Source organism: Daucus carota, chromosome 6, assembly GCF_001625215.2.
Source record: "Daucus carota subsp. sativus chromosome 6, DH1 v3.0, whole genome shotgun sequence".
In the NCBI taxonomy this organism is placed as follows: Eukaryota; Viridiplantae; Streptophyta; class Magnoliopsida; order Apiales; family Apiaceae; genus Daucus; species Daucus carota.
The window spans coordinates 10,754,493-10,777,168 of NC_030386.2; the positions used below are offsets into that span (position 1 = coordinate 10,754,493).

Here is a 22,676-nt window from a genome sequence, read left to right on the forward strand (position 1 = left end):
CTTTTAATTTGTAAAAGATTGTATTCATCCCCCCCTTCTACAATCTTTCTTATAGTTGGTGTAAAATAACAAAAACATGAATTCAAGATTCTCAAATAATTGTTATATACTTCAAACGAATATTTCAGTATAACCCTAACAGTTTGTAAGACATAAGCTTTGTAAGCACGCTAAGATGTAAGATTTAAGTTTTATTTTGGGATTTGGGTTTGTAATAATTAAGTTAAGTTGTGGCTTGTTTTACACTTTAACCTGTTGCGATCCGTGGATATTTTTTTTTTTTTTTGCTAAATAAATATGTATTAGAAAGAGGAAAGAATATACAAATATCCAGGGCTCGAACTCTCTAAAACAAATCTAACAGCCTAGATTCGAATTAGAGAGCACAAAAAAAGCTACAAGGGCAGAACAACCCACAAAAGCACTAATCAAAGTAAGAAATACAAGTCTGTAACTGAGGACTAGTGATCATAGCAGCAGTAAACCAAGGCTCAGAAGTGACCCGTGCCCTCAAATCTGTGATGATACCATGCAGTAGCTTCTTGGGTCCAAAAACCCCTTTACCATGCCTTCGTGCATTCCTCTCTCTCCAAAGGTGATAAGCAAAGATCTGTACAGCAAGGAGACTCAACAGACGTCTAGTAGGACTCTCCACCCCCATCAAACAAAGAAGTAAATCAGTCCACCCCCAGTTGGGACGAATGGTCACCATAACAATAGGCCGCAGCAAATGAGTTAGAACAAAGGATGCATAGGGGCAATGAAGAAATAGGTGGTTATGATTCTCCTTACCCCCCACACATAGATAACAAAATGGAGTGGTCGAGATACGCCAATTAATGAGCCTATCAAGATTCCCCAATCTGCCCAAACAAAGTAACCAGGAGTGTGTTCTAAACCGGGGAATTCCATGTTTAAACCAAACTGCCTTCCACCAAGCAACCACATCTCTATGATCTCTCAAGGATTCCCAAAGCCATCTGACATTAACCAAAGGCCAGGCCCTTCCATCCCAAAGAATCCTGTCTTCGCGAGAGGGGTGAACTGGCGGGTAATCAAAATCATGCACCCAAGTGTCAAAACGGGTACTGGGGTGTCTTTGGTTGAGGTTTGGCAAGGGTAAACGCCATTCCCCCTCCACAATTAGATCACTAACCCGGGCTCCAGTGGTCGAGTAGGTGTAAGCAATAATAGGGTCTGAGTTACCAGTGGCCAGTGGTGTAGCCCTGAACCATGGGTCAAACCAAAGCGAGATGGAGTCACCCCTTCCAATGTCATAAGAAATGTGGCTCCTTGCTTTATCACGAAGGGTAAGGACTTGCCTCCAAATCCAGGAACAGTCAAAAGGGATTGAAAGAGCCCAGAAATGTTTACCCCTAATAATGGTACGAAGAACCCAACTTGACCACAAAGAAGATTCGTCTTTGTTTACAATCATCCAAAGGTACCTCATAATTTGAGCAGTGATCCAATCAATAAGATTTGGAAGGCCTAGCCCCCCCCTCCTCAATAGGCAAACATAGATCCTCCCAAGCAACCTTGGCCCCTCCAATAGAGGTAGTGTTTCCCTTCCAAAGAAATCTAGTAAACAAACTTTGCAAATGGTGGTGCACACCTTTGGGCAAGATGAAGTGTCTCGTCCAAAAAGAGACCATGGCATAGAGCACAGATTTGAGGAGTTGGACTCTTCCAGCAAGAGATAGCATCAAAGTAGTCCAACAATTAATTCTGTTGGTGATTCTCTCAATAAGGGGCATACAATCCCCAATACACAACTGTTTCGATACAAGGGGCACCCCCAAGAATCGAATAGGCAGGCATCCATGTGGAATATGGTAGACAGAATTAAACCAATCCACAAGAGAAGGTTCACAGTTGTTGAAGAAACAATTGCTTTTAAGAAGATTAGCAGAGAGGCCACTAATAGAAGCAAAAGTCTGCATAGTGTTCATCACATGACATATAGAATCCTTGTCACCCCGGGTAAATATAAGCACATCATCCGCAAAAAACAGGTGAGTCAGCCTGAGCTCCTTACATTTCCAATGGTACTTAAAATCTGGGGGCACCTTATTAAGAAGGGTAGAGAACACATTCATAGCTAAAGAGAAAAGATAGGGTGAGAGAGGGTCACCCTGTCGTAAACCTTTAGCACCCTGAAAGTGTCCCATGGCCGCACCATTGATCTTTACTGAAAAATAGGTGTGACACACACAACCTTGAATCCATCTTATAAAGATCTGGGGAAATTTCATGTGAACAAGTGCTTTAACCAGGAAGTCCCAACCAATAGAATCAAAAGCCTTGTGAAGATCCAGCTTTAGAGAACAGTTGGGCAGTCCAGTCTCGCGACCATAACCTCGAAAGAGTTCTTGAGCAAGAATAATATTATCAGAAATCTGTCTCCCAGGAACAAACGCAGATTGTGCTTTATCAATGAGAGAAGGCATGACTTTCTTCAACCTGGATGCTAAGATTTTCGAAATACACTTGTACATAGTAGTCCATAAAGAAATGGGCCTAAAACTACGCATTTTAGAAGGCACAAGGGCAATAAGGGTGGAGTTAACACCCTTATGAATCATGGATGTAGCAAAGTAATCTTTTATAGCTGCACAGAAGTCAGCCCCAAGAATATCCCAAGTGGCCACAAAGAACTCTTTATTGAATCCGTCAGGCCCAGGCGCCTTATTAGCCTTCAAGCTTTTGAGGGTCTCAAAAATGCATTCATCAGTGATAGGGGCAATGCAGAGTAGACCAATCAAAGTCATCAAGAGTGGCCTGAGATCCCAGGGTGCTCTTAAAAAACTCCACCGCAACCTCGGAAACATTCTGGTGACCCCTCACAGTTTCCCCCCCTTCAGTCTCAAGGGTAACAATCTTGTTTGAGTTCCAGTTGGCTCTAGTTTGGTTAAAAAAGAAGTTGGTATTGGCATCTCCAAGCTTCAACCATTTGCACCTAGATTTTTGCTGGAAAAGACTCTCTTCATCCTCTATAGCTTTCTCGAGATCAATAATCGCGCGATCCTCCTCTTCAAGAAGACTTGGGTTGCAGGGATCCAAACTGAGATTGCTTTGACAAGTTTGAAGCTTTTCTCTGCATTGCTTGACTACAGATTTCACGTTGCCATGCTTCTTATTAAGGGCAACCAGATTGGCCCTAACCCCTTTTAATTTCCTCCAAAAAACTGCCATAGGATCCCCAAACAGGCGGTCACCCCAAGCACTAGCCACAGCTTCATTAAACCCATCAAGAGTTATCATGTAGTTGAAAAATTGGAACCCTTTATGAATTGGGTCAACCTAGTCATGAGCTTTGACAATAAGTGGAGAGTGGTCCATTAGACCTCTCTGCAATACAAAAGCCTGGCTTGAAGCAAATTCGAGAAGCCAATGTTGGTTAACCAAAACCCTATCCAAACGCTTCAAAACAATATCATACGGACGCCTATTAGTTCAAGTAAAAAGATCCCCACTTGTTCGAAGCTCAGCCAGCCCAGAATCATAAACACAATCCTTAAACTGTTGCATTTCAGGAGTCCAGTGTTCCCTTCCTCCCAATATTTCCTCAATACTCAAGACAGTATTGAAGTCACCACAGATGCACCAAGGAACATTAGGGTCAAAAGCAGACAGAGTGTCCCAAAGGGGGACACGGTCACTACCATCATTAAAAGCATAGACAAATGTAACCAAAAAATGAACATTAGAAGCTCTAAACCCAACATTATAAGTAACATGTTGAGGTGAAGTGTTAAGTATAGAAATATCCCAGATGGACGCATCCCAACCAACCAAAATTCTACCATTATAATGATCAACATGATTCGCATACCACTGCCAATTTTTCTTTAATTTCCCAACAACTTTAGCAAGATTACAACTTTTAATTTTAGTTTCCAATAAACCAACAAAAGTTAACTGATTAGAGTTAAGAAAAGAAAGGACCTCCTTTTGGTGAGATCTTTTATTCAAGCCCCTAACATTCCAGGCGGCGTAATTCATTGAGAAAAGTTTGGAGTGGTCACCTTGCCCCGTGACCTCAGGCTACGTTTAGTTTCAACCTGTGTAAATCCATCTTCATCAACATTCTTTCCCCTCTTGCTTGGTGAGGCCAAAGGTGGAGACACTTGTGGTGATTCAGTAAAGAAGGGTCCATTTTGACCCCTGGCCTTACCCTTCTTCCTTTTGTTCTTGGGAGACTCCGTCACAGTAGCTTGGGGGCATGATGGAGGAGCATTATAAGATGGCAATGCACACACCACCTCAACAAATTCAACCTCCAACTCAACAGGAGCCTCTGTAGGTACATCCAGTGTGGCAACAACATTGGAGCATTCCAAGGGCGCAACCTGCGCATTCACGGGCTCAGCGGCCGCCAAGGGCACAGAGGGGCATATCAAGGGCTCCGCAGGGGCACTCTCGAGCACAGAATCCGTGGGCTCGACAACAGGACTTTCCAAGAGCACCATAGGGCTATCCTTGGGCAGAGCTTCCCCAATAGGTCTGGTTACCTCAATATTCTCAGAAACAGTTTCCATAACTTCAGTGGCAGCTGAGGCATCAATCTCACCATCTTCGAGAACACCAAACTTGTTTGAGGTTTCCACATCATTGGCAGTGGGGGTGGGTATGACAGGGGTTGGTTGAGCAGGGGTAGGTTTCACAATTGGGTCCTTCTCCACAAGGCATCCCATAAATTCAGCCTTTTCTTTCCCCTTCTTCACTGGAGCTTTTTCTTTTGTGGGAGGCTTCACATAAGATGGATTCTTTTCACATCTTGAGTCATAGTGCCCAAAAGCCTTGCAATAGGAACACGACTGGGGAACCGAGGTGTAGTCAATGCCCACTCTCACCTTTACCACCTCACCAGAATCCTCTTCAATAACAGGAACCCATACAGCCTTAGGATAGGCACAATCATATGTGATCTCGACAAGAACCCCAGCATATTTCATAGGATTCAAGGTGGCAGTCTGATTATCAAGAATAATAGGAACACCCACAGCACTAGCAATGTGCTTGAGACCCTCCCTTGTCCAATAAGAATGTGGTACATCCACCAATTTAACCCAAGTCGAAACTTTCTTGATGACATTCTTCTGGAAACTTGCCCCATCAGTCCAAGGTGCCAGATAAATTCTCTTACCCTCAATTTGGATAGAACGCAGAGCCAACACTTTCTTCATCTCAGCCTCGGTTTCAAAACGAAAAGTGTAGTATCCCTTAGAGTTATAATAAACATTCTTCAAGCCATTATTTGACCATAGCTTCATCGTCTGCTCCTTAACATATTTAAACTGCAAACTAGCACCAACAAAGTGCCCAATACAACTAGAAGACCACTGTTTCCGAGCCTCAATTAAGAAAGAGTGGGGCAGCTCAAGAGTTGCCGTCCCATCTCCATTAAGAGAGATCTTTCTAGGGGCATCCTTAAAACCATCATCAAAAGGCTCCGCCTTTTCACCATTATCAACAATTTTTGACCATGTAATCCTGGGAACAGTTGAGTCTCCACAGCTAGTTGACTCAGAACCTGAACAAATTCTAAGAACCCCATTTTGAACCTCAAAATTATTTCTTAAAGACTCCAACGAACTAGTCTTTACACATCCAAAATCATCCATATTTCTAGCATATTTAACTGATTGAAACTTGAGAAAATCATTCATAGATAAGCCATGGTTCTCAAGGAATGTACCTACATCAATCATAGTGCGTTGGTGCTTGATAGCTTGGGAACGAGCTTGCAAATCAACCACAGGCTCAGCCTCGCGCACACCTCGAGCGCTCATAGGCCCAGACACCTCACGCGCGCTAACAGGGCTAGTCTCGCGCACCACTCGCGCACTATCGAGCACAGGCGCACCACGCGCATTCGCCGGAGATACATCGCACACACCCTGAGTGACTTGAGCAATAAAGTCACTAGAGCTCGCAGCTTCATCAAACTCACACAAAAGCACAGCAGCTGGCATTTGAGCAACCAAATCAAAGGAGGAGTGGTCTTGTACATCATCAACAGCAACAGGGGCCAAAACCTGGACATTTTCATCACTAGAAGCGAGAGGAACGATGTTCAAAGGTGGGGAGGCAACCGGAGGTGGGTCAGGAGCCACAGACGGCGACGGAGATGCGCCGTCCATGAAGCCAAAGTAACAGATTGGGAAAAATAGCAAGGTGGGTTTGTAGAACCGGTGATGGGGAACAAGATGAGGCAGGTGGTGAGGACAGACGCGCGCCGGCCGGGCGCCGGACGGCTACCTAGGGGCGCTAAAACTGTTTGAGTGTATGGGCGGGAAAAGAAAAGCTAGAGAGAAGGAGGAGCTTCTCTCTCTAGAAAGGGACGCAACTAACTAACTCAACTAACTAACTTCCGTGGATATTTAAGGGTCATTGCATATATTATGTTAATTACAGGTTTATATTATGTTGTGGACCCCAAACTTCTAACCCGGGTCTGGAGGGCGCCACAGTTTACACCTTGATACATGTTATTTCTATCATTTGGATAATACATGGTATTTTGTGGATAGAAATGTTGACTAGGAATAGAACGACTTCTAGAAGTTTGTCCAATTGAGTAAGCATTATACCTTGTGTTTCTATTTTGATACGAAATAGGTTGTTGAACATAACTAAACCGTGGTTGTCTTTGAGTGTTATCAACGTTTTTATTTCTCACTTTTTGATCAACCTTATGATATGGTTTTGTTCCTTTACGAACCCATACATACTTCCCCTTAATCTCACCATTCTTGATTCCACAATAATCAACCGCATGTCCATCTTTATTGCAATATGAACATTTATATCTAGGTGAAGCGGGAACAAAGGTAGTTTGTTTCTTGTCTTGTACAAACTTTTTAGGTTGAGCATTTTTATCATATCCTAACCCTTCATGATTATATGATATCTTAGAATGTACCATTCAATCTAACATCTTATTTCCCTTATGAACCTTTGAACTACAACTTCAAGATTTTCATTTTCTTTAATCAAGGTATTTAATTTATCATTAAGAATTCTTTCTTGATCTAAGGCATGAGCTACATTCTTGGAGTGTTCATCCTTCAACTTTTGAGTTTCCAACTCAAACATCCTGTCTTTTTCTTTCAAGGCATGAACTAATTCAAGGTTATCTTTTTGAGAAACCGAAGTTGATTTTTCTTGAATTAATGACTCATTTTGGATTTTCAAATTTAACAAGTCAATATGAAGCTTAGTATTCTCTTCATTCAATTGTAGCTTCTCATTTTCTAATTCCTCGGTTTGTAGAACTAAGGAAACATTTTCAACTTCCAATCTCATAATAATATCTTTAAACCTATTATTCTCATTTTTCAAGATATCATTTTGTTCACAAAGAGATGAGATTTCTTCCTCATTTTTAAGATTTAAATCCTTAATCCGAGATAACTCTTCTTCTTGAGTTTTGTTCTAATTTTCAATATTTTCCTTCACGGACCATAGTGAGAGAGTACGTTGATTAGCACTACTACTTATTCTATTTATTTCAACCACCAAATCAATCAAATCACTTTTACTCATATCTAATAAATTAAATGAAGAGTCACTAAAGAGTTGCATATTATGTAAAATTTTAGTTCGAGAACTTACCTCATCATTTGAAGTGAAGACATCAGATGACGAAGAATCATCCTCGAGAGCCATCAAGCACAAGTTGACCACTTCTTCATTAGTTTCCGAGATCTCTTCATCTTCACTTAAATCCCAACCATTTTCGGCCACGAGAATCCTTCCTTTAGAAAGTTTAGGACATTCCCGTTTAAAGTGACCGGGTTGCTTACACTCGAAACACACAACCTGTACTTCCTCCAGATTTTGTTCTTTTGGTTTAGGAGGAGTGTAAGTATGATTGTTATTGGCATGATTATAAGCATTAGGGCTTTGATTGACTTTGCCTTTGTTATAGCCCGTAGTAGGATAATTACTCTTATAATTTGGAGTGTAGTTTTGAGAGTAATTAGGCCTTCCATTAGAGTTAAAAACTCTTTGTTGATTATTCGATTTAAGGAAGCCTTTTTCATACCTTTGAGCTTTACTTTGAAGTACACGACGGAGTTGTCTCGTTAAGAGAGCTATCTCGCTTTCATCGAGATTTTGGAGTTCTTCATTCAACTCCTCGTCGTTATCATCTTCATCGATTAATATGGACTTCAAAGCCATATTTTTATTTTTGTCTTCCACTTCAGGAACGACAATATCCGTAACATTATCTTCTTCGTAAGCACGAAGGTTTCCGAATAAGTTATCGATGTGGTAATCATTGAGATTGTGCATCTCTTTGATAGTTGTAACTTTAACTTTCCAACTCGGAGGTAAAGATTTAAGAGCTCTACGATTCTTCTCATTTCGAGTATAGTTCTTTCCGAGTTGAGCTAATTTATCGACTATACGAGTAAATCTTGTTTCCATATCGATGATATTTTCAGCATCTTGGAGTTTGAAGTTCTCGTATTCTTGGATCAAAGTATCCATTCGAGAATCTTTTATGTCGATAGTTCCTTCATAGGTTACTACTAACTTGTTCCACATTTCTTGTGCGGACTTGCAATTGTTAACTCGTTTATATTCTTTTTCTGCAAGTGCACTTGTGAGAACCATTTTCGCTTTAGCGGCGATATTCATTCTATCTTCCTCATCGTGAGTATATTCACTTACTTTCTTTTCGATAGTAATATCGTCGACTATTTTAGTCGGAATAATTGTACCATCTTCTATGGTCATCCAAATTTTGACACCTTGACTTCTAGCATAAATGCGAAATCTTGTTTTCCATGTGGCAAAGTTCGTGCCATCAAATAAAAGAGGTCTAGAATTTGAGAGACCTTCACTACAACCGATGGAATTGATAAAAGCCATATCGGATCTACTTTTTATAGTGCTTAAAAGTCAAATAGCACAAATAAAAGCAACTGCTCTGATACCAATTGTTAGGTCCTTATTCAAGGATAATTAAGCTAGAAGGGGGGGTTGAATAGCTTAATCACCAATTTAAAAACTTTATGGCGTTTTAAAAAGTTTATCCCCTTTTTAAAAGCTTGTATCTAGAGTAATGGCAGTTGTAAATGCGGAAGCAAAGAGCAAAGAAAGAAAAATACCACACGAGGGATTTTATCCTGGTTCGCGGTGGCTAACTCAACCGATGGAGTCCACTCACCCCTAGTCCAGTCCCCGAGCTCCTCCCCGGACTCGAGATTTTCTCTACTAAAAAGATACTCCTTTAAAGTAGGCGGAGAAGCCTTTACAAATATATATCTTGGAGCGTAACTCCCCGTTACCTCCTCACTATAAATGTAAAAACACCTACAAAGCTTGTCTTGGAACGTAACTCCTTGTTACTTCCTCAAAGTCGATGTAGAACCTTGTGTAGTTTTGTACTTCTAAGTCTTTTGTCAGTCTCGGGTCTTAGGTATTAGATCTCGGGTCTTTCCACTTCTTCATGGTGCAATGACTATTAACTCCCCGTCACTACGTCAAGGACTTGGGTCTTAGAACGAAGATCACCTCACTTCACTTCACCTCACTGCAAAAAGTTAGAATACAATATCTACGAATATGTCCTTTGGTTTAATAAGAGTTTGGTCCGCAATATCAATCCACTAATCACAGTCAATTATAAAGGTTCGTCGATTATAACAGTACTAACAATGATTAGTCCAACAATTTATATCGCGCGGAAAATATAAATAGTTGATTTTAATAGTATTGATTTTAATAACCTGAGCACACCGCATACGGGCACGCTACGAGGGTTATATTAATTAGTGTTGAGTGATTTATAGATATATGACGCGGTCGATAATCACACTCACACACACGGGATTGGGAACCATGTAACTTATCTTAATGATATCCCCACCAAGCACAGGGCTGAAAATGGGTGTCTCACTAAAACAAGAAGGGTATGTTGGGCGTAGGGATATAACAATTAAGCACAAATAATAAGCACAACAATAATTAACTTATCACCTTTGGCCTTATATCCGGCTTTCCGTGCCAAAGCAAAGATCCCTTTTAAATTTGGTGAGGAAATCTCAAAGGATACGAGTTAGGTTCCGGGACAAAACACACGCACAAATATATAACGAGTGGCTAACTCGTGCGTTTTGTAACCAAAGAGAGCTTTAAAGATGAAGAGAATATTTTTGTTCAAAAGCCCTTTGTCAAAAATTGTCGGTTAAGACACGAATAAAAACGAAGCTAAAATAACCACTTACAAAAAGTTCGCCGAAAAAATTCGTCGGAGGTTCGACCGGATTTTGGCTTTGCACACGAACTTTAGACAGCCCTTCGGGAGGACAAAAGAGTGGTATAAGAATGAGCTAAGAGAGATGTGGCTGGGTTGGGTGGTAAGAAGCCTCGGGGTTTAAAACCTTGTGTATATAACGAAGTATATGAAGAATCGAAGATTTTAAAGATGAAGTAAATATGGTGGGTGCTTGAATAAACTTTAGGAGAGTATTTTCACTTCAAAATCTCAGCATATATTTGGCTCTTAGCTTGAAGAAAATGGATGGGCGGAGGCTTGTATTTATAGGCAAATTGTGGAGGATGATGTCATGCATGACATAATTAAAAGATGAAGTCATCCATGACATCAAAAGCAAACCTTGGCCTCCAAGTACTTCCATTCTTGTAAAGCATAATGTAACGTAAATGTAACTACGATAACTCAACACAACAAAAGACAGGAAACAATACGTAAGTATATTACAGAAATCTACAAGTTGGAGATCCGATACGAACAGACAAAGACAATCAAGATATCTGAGACGAACATCCGTCCACTGGAAGAAGTTCATTTACATGTTCAAGCCTCAGTGAAGAATAAAGCACAATCAGTTTCTGCTATCAAGATTGCCTGAAGATCAAGTAACAAAGACCAGAAGATTCCAGTATATTTAATTTGATTATTTATAATCAAATTTATCGAAGCAACATCTAACCCGGAATGATTGATCAAGTATATTATCAAGCAAAGAATTCAATGAATCATTTCAGTTCGAGTCGTTCGTGAACCAGAACAGTGCACAGGACGTCAGGACGTACGAAATTATTCAGTGGATTCGATCAACGAATTAATTGGTCAAGTCAATTGAACGGTTCAGGAAAAGTCATCATTGAATATAACTGATATATTATATATATATATATATATATATATATATATATATATTATTAGTTGTGAATTACTTGAATTTAAATAAATTCAAGTAATCAATTAAACACAATTATATATATATATATATATATATATATGTACAAATGTGGAAGTCATGGGAATTGACTAAGTCAATTACACTACAAAGACATTTGGAGCGCAAGGTTTGACTAAAGTCAAAAATCCTGATGCCACTTGGAAATATTTCTAAGTCCCCAGTTTGTTATTTCTCTTCTGTGCAACTGTGGAACGAGCACTCTTGGAGCGCAAACTTTGACCAAGTCAAAGTTTGCGCCTCCAAGTGTTTGCACCTTGGAAATCTGTGTAAGTAGAGTACTCCCTGTGATGCACTGATGAATTGAGCGCAACAATTGACCAAAGGTCAATCCTCCACTCCCTGCGCAACGTTTGACCAAAGCTTCGCCAACTTTGACTTTTCACTTAGAAAATTTCTAAGTGAAACTCCTCTCACTCTCTCCACCGTATGGCGCAGCCTTTGAATTCCCAGCGCAAAGTTTGACCTCCACTGAAGCACAGCTTTGACATACATATATATATGTATATGTAAGTGGCGCCACTTCATGCATTCATTTGAGTTAGATTTATTTTGGATAATTGAATTCGTCCAGGACGAACTCAATCCGTCCAGGACCAACTCGTTAACCACGGTTAGATGTTGAGAAGCCTATAAATAGAGTTTTGTGTTTTCATTTGAAAACAACTACACACTTTGTAAGTGCACACACTATACACATTCTCGAGAGCTAAATTTAGATATCGATTTTATCGAGAGTTTGTATTAGAGTGATTGTAGTCTCTGCAGCCGACACTTGTGTTGGAATTTGTAGCGCCCGAGGATTATTTCTAATATAAGAATATTCCCCGACTTACTGGAGTTGTTTATTTACGATTGATTTATCATGGACTTACTGAAACAGAATTATTCCGCAATTAAATTAAATCGAAGAAATTGGTATAGACGTATTCAACCCCCCCTTCTACGTCTGATTGGACCTAACAATTATCCCATGTGCTCAATTAAGGAAGCCAACTACCATCTTCTATTTGAATTCTCAGCACATAAAAAGTTCTAGAAGTTGCACGCAAATCGAGATAACGGTAATAAATCTGTTACACTTAAATAATGTGATTTTTCTAACGTGCGAAATAAATTCCAGAAAAATTATGACAAATCTTAGAATATTAGAAAATTGCACTCTGGAAATTTTGGTGATTTTTGGTCAACCCTAGCTTGGTCAACCGATAAGCCGAAGTTCGGACAGACAGCTAGAAAACGCAGGAAAATGAAAATCCTCGAAAAATTCCGAAACTTTTATCATGCATTAAGAATAATATATAACTGGCTAATCTCAAGTTTCAAGTCAATTTGGCCAGTGGAAGTATTTTATTTGGATTCAAAACGATTAAATCAGCTTTTCGGGTTTCGAATAAGATACGCCAATTCTTTTGAAATATCTGAAGAGGGATTTTGGCCAAAATTAAAACTTGAATAAATACTTAAAATATATTCCCTTAAAGATAAAATACTTTGGTGGGTTGAGAACTATTTTAAAATATTTAAATCGATTTTCTAAGATTTAAACTAGTTTAAGAAAAACCGAAACAATTCGTCTTTTAAATGCTCGTGAAGACCTTTTGACGAATGTTTTGATACCAAAATACTTAGAAATATTGTGGTTATGATAAATCATTATTTTGATACATTGAAAACCTTTCTAAGTATTGTAAATATTTTTCTCCGAAAAATAAGGAATTTGAGAGACCGAGAGAAAATATTCCAAGGGTATATTTAAAAACGATATTAATATATTTCAAGACCAATATTAATATGGGGAAAATAAATCCTTTATTTAGAAAAATTAAATCATTGAAGATTAAAGGATTTGTAATTTTAAAATATTTAAAATAATTTATTCCGAGAAGTAATAAAACAATTAAATATGGAATAAATTACTTTAAATAGAAATTTTTGTTTATAATGTCACATGAGTGGTCTAAAGAATATCACATAAGGATAATCCTTTTTCGAGGTTCATGTATTTTAATGTTGCAATGGGAAGATGAAGGACATCATGTATTACGATTCCTCAACACGTATATTGCGTAACAGAAATATTCCTTTAAAAATAAATGTATTTTTAGTACGAAGGAATAACCAGGTATTTAAAATAACTTGCCAAAAATAACTCTTAACTTTTGATTAATCAATTAAATCAATGACCTATTGGGAGGATTACTAAGTGAATTTAAATTTAATGTTTATCACAAATACCAAAACAAATATAAAGAAATTTATATCGAAGATATCCTTTCAAACCGCAGTAATCACTATTTTGTACATCACAAATCACCATTTTGTATATAATATATCTCTCAAATATTGTTATTTTACACCAACTATAAGAAAGATTGTAGAAGGGGGGGTTGAATACTCTTTTACAAATTTAAAAGATTCAAGAACAATTAACACTTAACAAAAACAATAAAGAAAAACACCAAGTATTTAAAAATACGGGTGGATTGAATGATCCACCAGTGAGATTTTATATTGAAGAATCTGTGGATTGATTACAATTCTCACAGCTGCAGGTTCAACACTCAAACTATTTCTAACACTCAGGTTTTCTTACAAGAATATTTGAACAAGTTCAACTGATGCACTAACTTGGTTATATACTCCAAGTTTACAAGGTTTAACTAGAATACAAAATTTGCACTATAAACTACACTATATATGCTGCACAACTTTGTCTTATGCATGTCTTCTATGATGTCTCCATCTTTGACCATCTTCTTGATTTGATCCAGATAGTATTGCATAAGATAAGTATGTTTCTGGTTCTTCTTTATTGTCCTAATCAGGCTTCCATGTCTATTTTAGTGTAGTTCGATCCATGTGACTTGTCAGAATTTAGCTTTAGTTACTTTCAATGGCTGTTTGCTTCATCCGTTGAAAGTGTCTTCATCCATCGAACGAATTACAGACTTTATCGATTGAACACTGTTCCAGTCTCATCAATTGAATACTTTCACTTCATCAATTGAATGCTTTGTCTTCATCAGTTGAAACATAGTGCACTCTTCATCAGTTGAATTGTTACAACTCATCAGTTGAATATCCTTCACTTAGACAAACTTACATGGCATTGGATATTTACAATTAGCCATCCTATTCTATCCATCCGTTGATAATTCCCAAGACAAGTAATACAACAATTACAACTGATAAAATGATAAAGATTCTAATTCAAACGTGTTACAAAGTGTTTATGTTATCATAAAAAATTATTGATTCCTAACATATATAAATATAAACATACATATATATATACAATGTATGTGACCATCATATTCACCCGAACCGTAATAATGGACCTCTTACGACCATTACAAGCCATTTCTATGAACTTCCACCATCGCCTACCATCACCAATAGTCACGGACACTTGCCATCATAACTTAGAAAAACTAGGGACTACTTACCACCATCATACATCTTCTTTTACGGCTTGTTGCCGTCAAGAACCTTCCTAAGATTGAAATTGATGATTGATACTGATAATCTATAATCAATCATCAATAGTTTGGGTATAAGTAGATTTTCTCAATTTTGAATAATAAAAATCGTTGTTTATATACTGTATAAAACCGTGATTGGTGCGGTATAAGTTAGTGATACCCGTAGTTATAAGTAGTGGTAGGAAAACTGGTTTTTAGTTTGTATTTAAGAGTTGATTTGTATTTGATCACTTGCCTACATACATACATACATACATACATACATACATACATACATACATATATACATACATACGCAGTTTTATTATACTACAAATTCTCTTATTCTACAAACTTAAAACCTAGCCAGAATATCACTAATTCTTATACCAACCCCACAACCACCTTCTCTGGCTCAACCTTTGTCTCCGGCATCTCCAACCCCACCTTTTCCATGCCCTTCGCCACCATGTCCACCTCCACCATCTCTACCATCAATAAATCCACCCCCACCTCTACCTCTGCCGCCTCCGTCCATCTTCGTCATCTCCAAAAACCCTACAGAATAATGAATTGCAAGAACATCATATGCTCCGAAAATCTGAGCAGGCATCTCCACCACTTCCTCCATGCTCCCGCCCTTTCTTTGTCCACCACCTCCACTATCTCCACCACCGCCGCCACCACCACCAGAATCAACAACAAGAACATATCGGAAGTTTTCACCAATTCTTAGATCTTTTCACCAATTTTTGTAACACAAATCACTATTTTCTAAAGTGAATACCACTAAATTCTACTCCCCCTCCGCTTTTGCATGTCTATTTTCAAAATAAATTTTACCCCAATTTACATGCATTTTATTTATACTTTCAAAATAAATTTAATGATAAATTTTCAAATCTAGTCCTATAATTTCTATTTCCAAGGTTTGACTTACTTTAAAATTTACTCCCTCCATCTCATATTATGTGTTCTGTTTTGACTATTCAATAGTCAAAATGACTAAATTTTGACCGCAAATTACACATATTATCACACACACGTACGCGTGCGCGCGCGCCCACACGCGCGCACACACACACATATATATGCACTTGTTCAAATACAAACTACACTTAGCCTAAAAACCCAAAAACTAATTTCAAAATGATCAAATATCTCCTCATACTTTAAAAAATTAACAATATCCCCCTAGTTTTGTCATCAATGTTCCAAAACTTACACTTTCTATCTACCCGCCACGTCAGCACTAGGGTCAACCTAGATTTCCACGCCGCCCTGCCACGCCAGCACTGTGGTCCACCCAGGCTGCCACGTCAGCAGTGGGCCACCCAAGCTGCCACGTCAGCAGTGAGAGCCACTCAGGCTGTCACGTCAGCAGTGGGGGCCACCCAGGCTGCCACGTCAGCAGCGGGCCTGCTGCCACATTAGTTGTGGGTCCCCCCGAAAATTAAAAGAATAAAAAAAATAAATGAAATGTGTAAAGCATAATGTAACGTAAATGTAATTCCGATAAGTCAACACAACAAAAGATAGGAAACAATACGTAAGTATAATACAGGAATCTACAGGTTGGAGATTCGATACGAACAGACAAAGACAATCAAGATATCTGAGACGAGCATCAGTCCACTGGAAGAAGTTCATTTATATGTTCAAGCCTCAGTGAAGAATAAAGCACAATCAGTTTCTGTTATCAAGATTGCCTGAAGATCAAGTATCAAAGATCAGAAGATTCCAGTATATTTATTTTGATTATTTATAATCAAATTTATCGAAGCAACATCTAAATCGGAATGACTGATCAAACATGTTATCAAGCAAAAGGATTCAAGGAATTATTTCAGTTCGAGTCGTGCGTGAACCAGACTAGTGCACAGGACTGTAGGAACAAACGGACTTTGGTCCTGCGTTTTATGATACTAATTAAAAGTTCGAACAGAATATTAACCTTAATCGCTACGGCGCAAGCGATTCAAATCCACGTCTTCTACTGTATTCCTTGATTCTCCTTGGACGAAGTGTGGCCTTCGATCTCCAAAGGTGTGCCTCTCCTTAAAGCTCCGAAAACCCAAAACCCTAGCTGTCTCCTTGAGAAAAACGTCTGCCTCTCTCTGACTCTAGGATTAATTCGTTTTGATGTGTATTTCAGCTTTAGGAGAACGAGAATATATATAGGCTACAGCAGGGATCATTGATCATTAGGTCAGGCCTTCCAATGACATTCCGGGCCAGGCCCAATGTCATTAAATATTAATTCTATCCACTAAAGAACTAATATTTGCACTACCTTTCCTAATTCCGTAAATTAATTATTTAATTCGGCTCCCATATTAATTGCTTATAAATTCCCCATGTTTAAGATATCGCATGTCCATTAATTAAATTAATTTCTGACAATTAATTTAATCAATATCTTTTATCCTTGATCATCCACTCAACCTTATAATTATGCAAGAACAAATCTGCCTGTAGGACTAAAGCATAATTATCTTTATGAGCTTTCAAGAGGACATCATCACCCGAATATATTTTTCGGACACGGTTTCCTTTTATAGTCAATATCCCACTCTGTATATAATGTCATTGCCCAATACATAAATTCGTAATTTAAAATAAATTACTTAATTTATGAGTCAAGGCATGTGCATTAAATACAAGTGTCAATCACTATATCCGGATTAAGAACTTAAGCATTAATAACATCATAGAATCTTAGTTCTTTATTGTCAGAATTAAAGAAACAATTATTCTACTATTTTGATCCCGTTCAATATACACAAAGTATATAAGTATTATTCAATAGTCAAGATAAACTATTTCCAAATAATACTTCAGCCGTTCCAGTGGTTTGTCTAACACCACCTCGACTGTGAACCTTTATTATATTATATAAGGAGTCTGACAATCTAATCTTCTGCTATCCCATTTGATACTAGATTGTCTACAATATATAATATACAGACAATGTGAAAACATGCATTCAAGATTCTCAAATAATTGTTATATACTTCAAATGAATATTTCAGTATAACCCTAACAATCTCCCACTTATACTCAAGATATTCTTTAAGTATATCGAAAAGAAAATGAAGGCATATTTGTTTCAGCAGGAATTGAGAATGCTCCTGAAGGAACAAATGTACCTAAAATTCTAAAGAACACCAAGACCCCTATCTTTAGAAAGGCACAAACAGAACCTCTGATAGAAGAAGACCTTGTCATCAAGGAAGAGTTGAAAAATGAGGAAGTTGTTAAGCCTCAAGTAAAACAGGAAACACAAGATGTACCTTCTAATCCCCAAGTTAGAGAGGATTCTGATAAAACAGGATTAGGAAGTACTAGTTCCAACAAAAAGAAGAACAACAGAAATGGTAAGCTATATGCTAAGAAAACCAACTCTAGGACTCCCAGTGCTAGAAAGGTTTGTAACAATTGCAATTCTACTAATCATCTTACTCATGCATGTAAAATGATTAAAGTAGATACTCCTGTCACTAGCATGCCTAATACTGTTAACATGAATGCTGTTCATTTGCGATGTGGTAGAGTAGGTTGCATGCAATGTGCTATGAATATGATGTCTGCATGTTTTACCATGTTAAATGCATCTTTTTCTACATCACCTACTATGAATATGAATATGCGTGCACCTTCTGTTGCCCCTGTGGCAAAGACTGCTAGTCCTTCTAAGAAGAAGGAAACTCCAAACTCCAAGTCTAAAAGCATTTCTGCTAAGACTAAAAAGGAGAAGAGTCCAGTCACTCCTGAACAAGCACATGTTAAAACAGATTCTGTTGATACTCCTGTTACTACTAAACCACCTGGACCCAAGAGTGTCTGGGTACCAAAGAAAGTTTAATCCATTTGTGAATGCAGGGCACAGGAAAGAAAAGTAAAGTTGTGTGGGTTCTTGATAGTGGTTGTTTAAGACACATGACTGGTGAAAAGTCCCTGCTCACGGATGTGGTGATGAGAACCGACCCAATTGTAATCTTTGGAGATGACAGCAAAGGATTTACAACGGGATATGGTAAGCTGAAAGTTGGAAATGTCATCATTGAAGATATCTCTCTGGTGGAAGGACTCAAGCACAATTTACTGAGTATCAGTCAGTTTTGTGACAAAGGATACGACGTAATCTTTCAGAAGGAAGTTTGCTTGATCCAGAACCGGAAGAACAAGGATCTTACACTCCGTGCTGTAAGAAAATCAAGTTTGTTTATAGCCGACATAGATTCAGCAAGTAAGGGGGAGGTCAAGTGTTTCTACAGCAAGGCCTCTGCTGATGATAGTTGGTTATGGCATCGGAAGCTCTCACACTTGAACTTTAAGACTATGAACTCTTTAGTCAAAAGAGAACTTGTGAGAGGGCTGCCACAGAAAGAATTCTGTCAAGAAGGACTCTGTGATGCATGTGAACAAGGGAAGTCAAAGAAAGCATCACACAGGAGCAAAGGCATGACTGACATTGGTTCACCCCTTCAACTGATTCATATGGATCTGTTTGGACTAGTCAACATTCCTTCTATATCAAGGAAAAGATATGCTCTTGTGATCGTCGATGACTACTCAAAATACACATGGGTATTATTCTTACATTCAAAGGATGAAGCAGCACAAGTCATCATTGATCATATCAAAAAGATTGAAAAGGAAGCAGATTTGCCAGTAAGGGCAATCGGATCAGATAATGGAACAGAATTTCGTAATGTTGTTCTTAATGAGTTCTGTACTGATAAGGGCATCTCTCGTCAGTATTCAGCTCCAAGGACTCCTCAACAAAATGGTGTCGTAGAAAGGAAGAACAGAACCTTGATCGAAGCAGCAAAGACAATGATTAGTCAATCAAGACTTTCAATCTATTTCTGGGCTGAAGCTGTGAGTACTGCTTGCTACACTCAAAATCGTACCCTGATTAACAAGGATTTGGATAAGACTCCTTATGAAATAATGGCCAACAGAAAACCATCACTGAGTTACTTTCATGTGTTTGGTGCAAAATGCTTTGTGTTAAAAGAAGAGCATCTAGGAAAGTTTGATGCCAAAGCTGAAGAAGGCATCTTTCTGGGTTATTCTTTAGAGTCTAAGGCCTACAGGGTTTATCTGATCAATGACGACAAGTGTTAGAGATAATATACGAGATTCAACTTCTAATGCAAATCACACACAAAACAATATATTTGACGTGGAAAACCCACGTCCCAACTTGTATTATTAATCAAAACAATTATCAATAATACAATCAACCAAACTTGGATACTCAAGCCTACTACTTAAGCATCCGCCCGCAAGCGATACCTAAGTCTACATCTTGAGCACACCTATCAAACACAATATGACTATGTATATATAGCCATCTCAAACTAGACAAATCAGAATCTAATTCTAAAACAACTACACATAGTCCTAATCCAATTCTGATTTCCAACTAAAATCAGAATCCAATTCCAACTAGGTCTTCTATCTTTGTGACCAAAACATATTCTTTATAATAATTGTCTAAACATACAATTATTATCCTTATATATTTTGGATCACCAAGGTCCATGTTACCTTGTAATGGGCTGATACCTAACAACAAGCTGATTGAAAGCATCAATGTAAGATTTGATGATACCAAGCTCCCAAGTGTTCAAAAGGAAAATGAATTGATTCTCTGGAATTTGAGAATTTAGAAGACATCTATATAGGAGAAGATGAACCTGAAGCTGATACTAGGGAACCTAATGCAAATGAAGGAAATGCTGATCCTGAACCATCTAGAGGAAGTATTGGCAACAATACAAATGATCATCATGATCACAGTGGTCAAAGTGGAGGATCATCAAATAGAATTAGCATCAGCTCAGGGGGAGCAATTCAAAGTGGATCTACTAGTCATCACACTCAACACAACTATGATTATGGTGAATCATCAAGATTGAATCTGCCAAGACAAAGGGTATGGAGTAAAGTCCATCCTGTTGAACAAATCATTGGTGATCCAGACACTGGAGTGCAGACTAGAAGAGCAACTCAGAATGAATGCAATTTTGCTGGATTCTTATCTCAGACAGAACCAAAGAAAGTTGAAGAGGCTCTAAGTGATCCAGATTGGGCATCTGCAATGCAGGAAAACTCAATCAATTCGAAAGGCAGAAAGTATGGAAGCTGGTGCCAAGACCTAAAGGAAAATCTATAATTAGCACTAGATGGGTCTTCAGAAACAAACTGGATGAAGATGGTATTGTTACGAGGAATAAGGCAAGACTGGTTGCAAAGGGTTATTCACAAGAAGAAGGAATTGATTACGATGAAACCTATGCTCCAGTTGCTAGGCTTGAAGCAATCAGGATGTTCTTAGCATTTGCTGCACACTCCAACTTCAAAGTATATCAGATGGATGTGAAAAGTGCATTCCTAAACGGTGATCTGGAAGAGGAAGTCTATGTTGAACAACCCCCTGGGTTTGAAGACAAGGAATTTGAAGACTTCGTATACTTTCTCTTCAAAGCACTTTATGGCCTGAAGCAAGCCCCTCGAACCTGGTATGACACTCTTTCCAAGTTCTTACTTGAAAATGGTTTCACCAGAGGTATCATCAATAAAACTCTTTTTCATAAAAAGCATAAGGATGATATAATTCTTGTACAAGTATATGTCGACGACATTATATTTGGTTCTACTAATGATCTTTTGTGCGAGAGATTTGCTAAGCTGATGCAGAGCAAGTATGAGATGAGCATGATGGGAGAATTGTCCTTCTTCCTAAGACTTCAAGTTATTCAGAAGCCTGACGGTATTTTTATCTGCCAATCTAAATACATCAAGGATCTTCTGAAGAAATATGGAATGGAAGAAGCATCTCCTGCCAAAACCCCTATGCCAACTGCTGTCAAACTTGATCAGGACAAATCTGGTAAGTCAGTTGACATCACGAAGTATCGAGGTATGATTGGCTCTCTCTTGTACTTAACTGCTAGTAGGCCAGATATCATGTTCGCAACTTGTTTATGTGCTAGATTCCAGGCTGATCCTAAAGAGTCTCATCTTATAGCTGTTAAGCCTATTTTTAGGTATCTTAAGGGAACCCCCAATCTAGGGATTTGATACCCTAAAGATACAGGTTTTAATCTGATTGGCTATACAGATTCTGACTTTGCAGGATGTAAGATTGATAGGAAAAGTACTTCAGGAAGCTGTCAATTTCTTAGACGAAGGTTGGTGTCATGGTATAGCAAGAAGCAACACTCCGTATCTACGTCTACAGCGGAAGCTGAATACATAGCTGCTGGAAGTTGCTGCGCTCAAATCTTCTGGATGAGGAATCAACTACAAGATTATGGACTCATGTTGGATAAAATTCCGATTCCGTGTGATAACACGAGTGCCATTGCCATTGCCAACAATCATGTTCAACACACCAGGACAAAGCACATTGATATCAGGTATCATTTCCTTCGTGAGCATGTCATGAATGGAACAGTAGAGTTACACTTTGTACCTACTGACCAACAGATTGCAGACATCTTCACTAAACCACTAGACGAATCCACTTTCTCTAGACTGGTTGGTGAACTTGGGATTTTAAATATGTCTAATTAATTAGACAAAAAATAACTGCAATTTGTTCGTAAGTTCACAAGTTTTAAAATGTACATATTTTCAAGACTTGTGAATTTACAAAGAGCATCCAGTATGTTACATATCTATCTGATAATTAGTTTTAATTATTTGGCATAATTTATATGAATTACATGATTATGTGACTATTTGCTATGTGGTAGATATTTAAAATTTAATTGTCTTGAATCATTTAAGTGTTTATATTCAATTAATGAATACTAGTATTTATTTGATTTATATTTTAATCTAAATTTGATTAATGGATTTGAAGCAATTCAAATTTTTATAAGTTTTCCATTAATTAGATTTTAATTAAAATAATTGCAGCATAATTAATTAAATATTGTTTGGCTGAAAT

The 22,676-nt window shown here is 38.1% G+C and overlaps 3 protein-coding genes across 3 annotated transcripts; all 3 read right to left on the minus strand.

Moving 5' to 3' along the window:
- Positions 1-424: 424 nt before the first annotated feature.
- On the minus strand, positions 425-1,453 carry LOC108225881 (uncharacterized). The gene has a single exon (XM_017400835.1). The coding sequence runs from the start codon at positions 1,451-1,453 to the stop codon at positions 425-427; it is 1,029 nt and encodes a 342-aa protein (XP_017256324.1).
- A 5,483-nt stretch (positions 1,454-6,936) lies between these two features.
- Positions 6,937-8,559, minus strand: LOC135147189 (uncharacterized). The gene is made up of 2 exons (XM_064080041.1): positions 7,621-8,559; positions 6,937-7,440 (listed from the first exon to the last, which is right to left on the minus strand). Exons 1-2 carry the CDS (start codon positions 8,557-8,559, stop codon positions 6,937-6,939), a joined length of 1,443 nt encoding a protein of 480 aa, XP_063936111.1.
- A 6,563-nt stretch (positions 8,560-15,122) lies between these two features.
- On the minus strand, positions 15,123-15,566 carry LOC108225882 (uncharacterized). Its single transcript, XM_017400836.1, has 2 exons — positions 15,551-15,566; positions 15,123-15,445 (listed from the first exon to the last, which is right to left on the minus strand). The coding sequence occupies exons 1-2, from the start codon at positions 15,564-15,566 to the stop codon at positions 15,123-15,125; spliced, it is 339 nt and encodes a 112-aa protein (XP_017256325.1).
- Between the last annotated feature and the right edge of the window lie 7,110 nt (positions 15,567-22,676).

Coding starts and splice junctions, on each gene's coding strand:
- LOC108225881 (XM_017400835.1), bottom strand. CDS start 1,453: ATGAGGTACCTTTGGATGATTGTAAACAAAGACGAATCTTCTTTGTGG.
- LOC135147189 (XM_064080041.1), bottom strand. CDS start 8,559: ATGTGGAACAAGTTAGTAGTAACCTATGAAGGAACTATCGACATAAAA. Junction 7,441..7,620: donor TCTTCACTTCAAATGATGAG/GTAAGTTCTCGA, acceptor ATTGAAAATTAG/AACAAAACTCAAGAAGAAGA.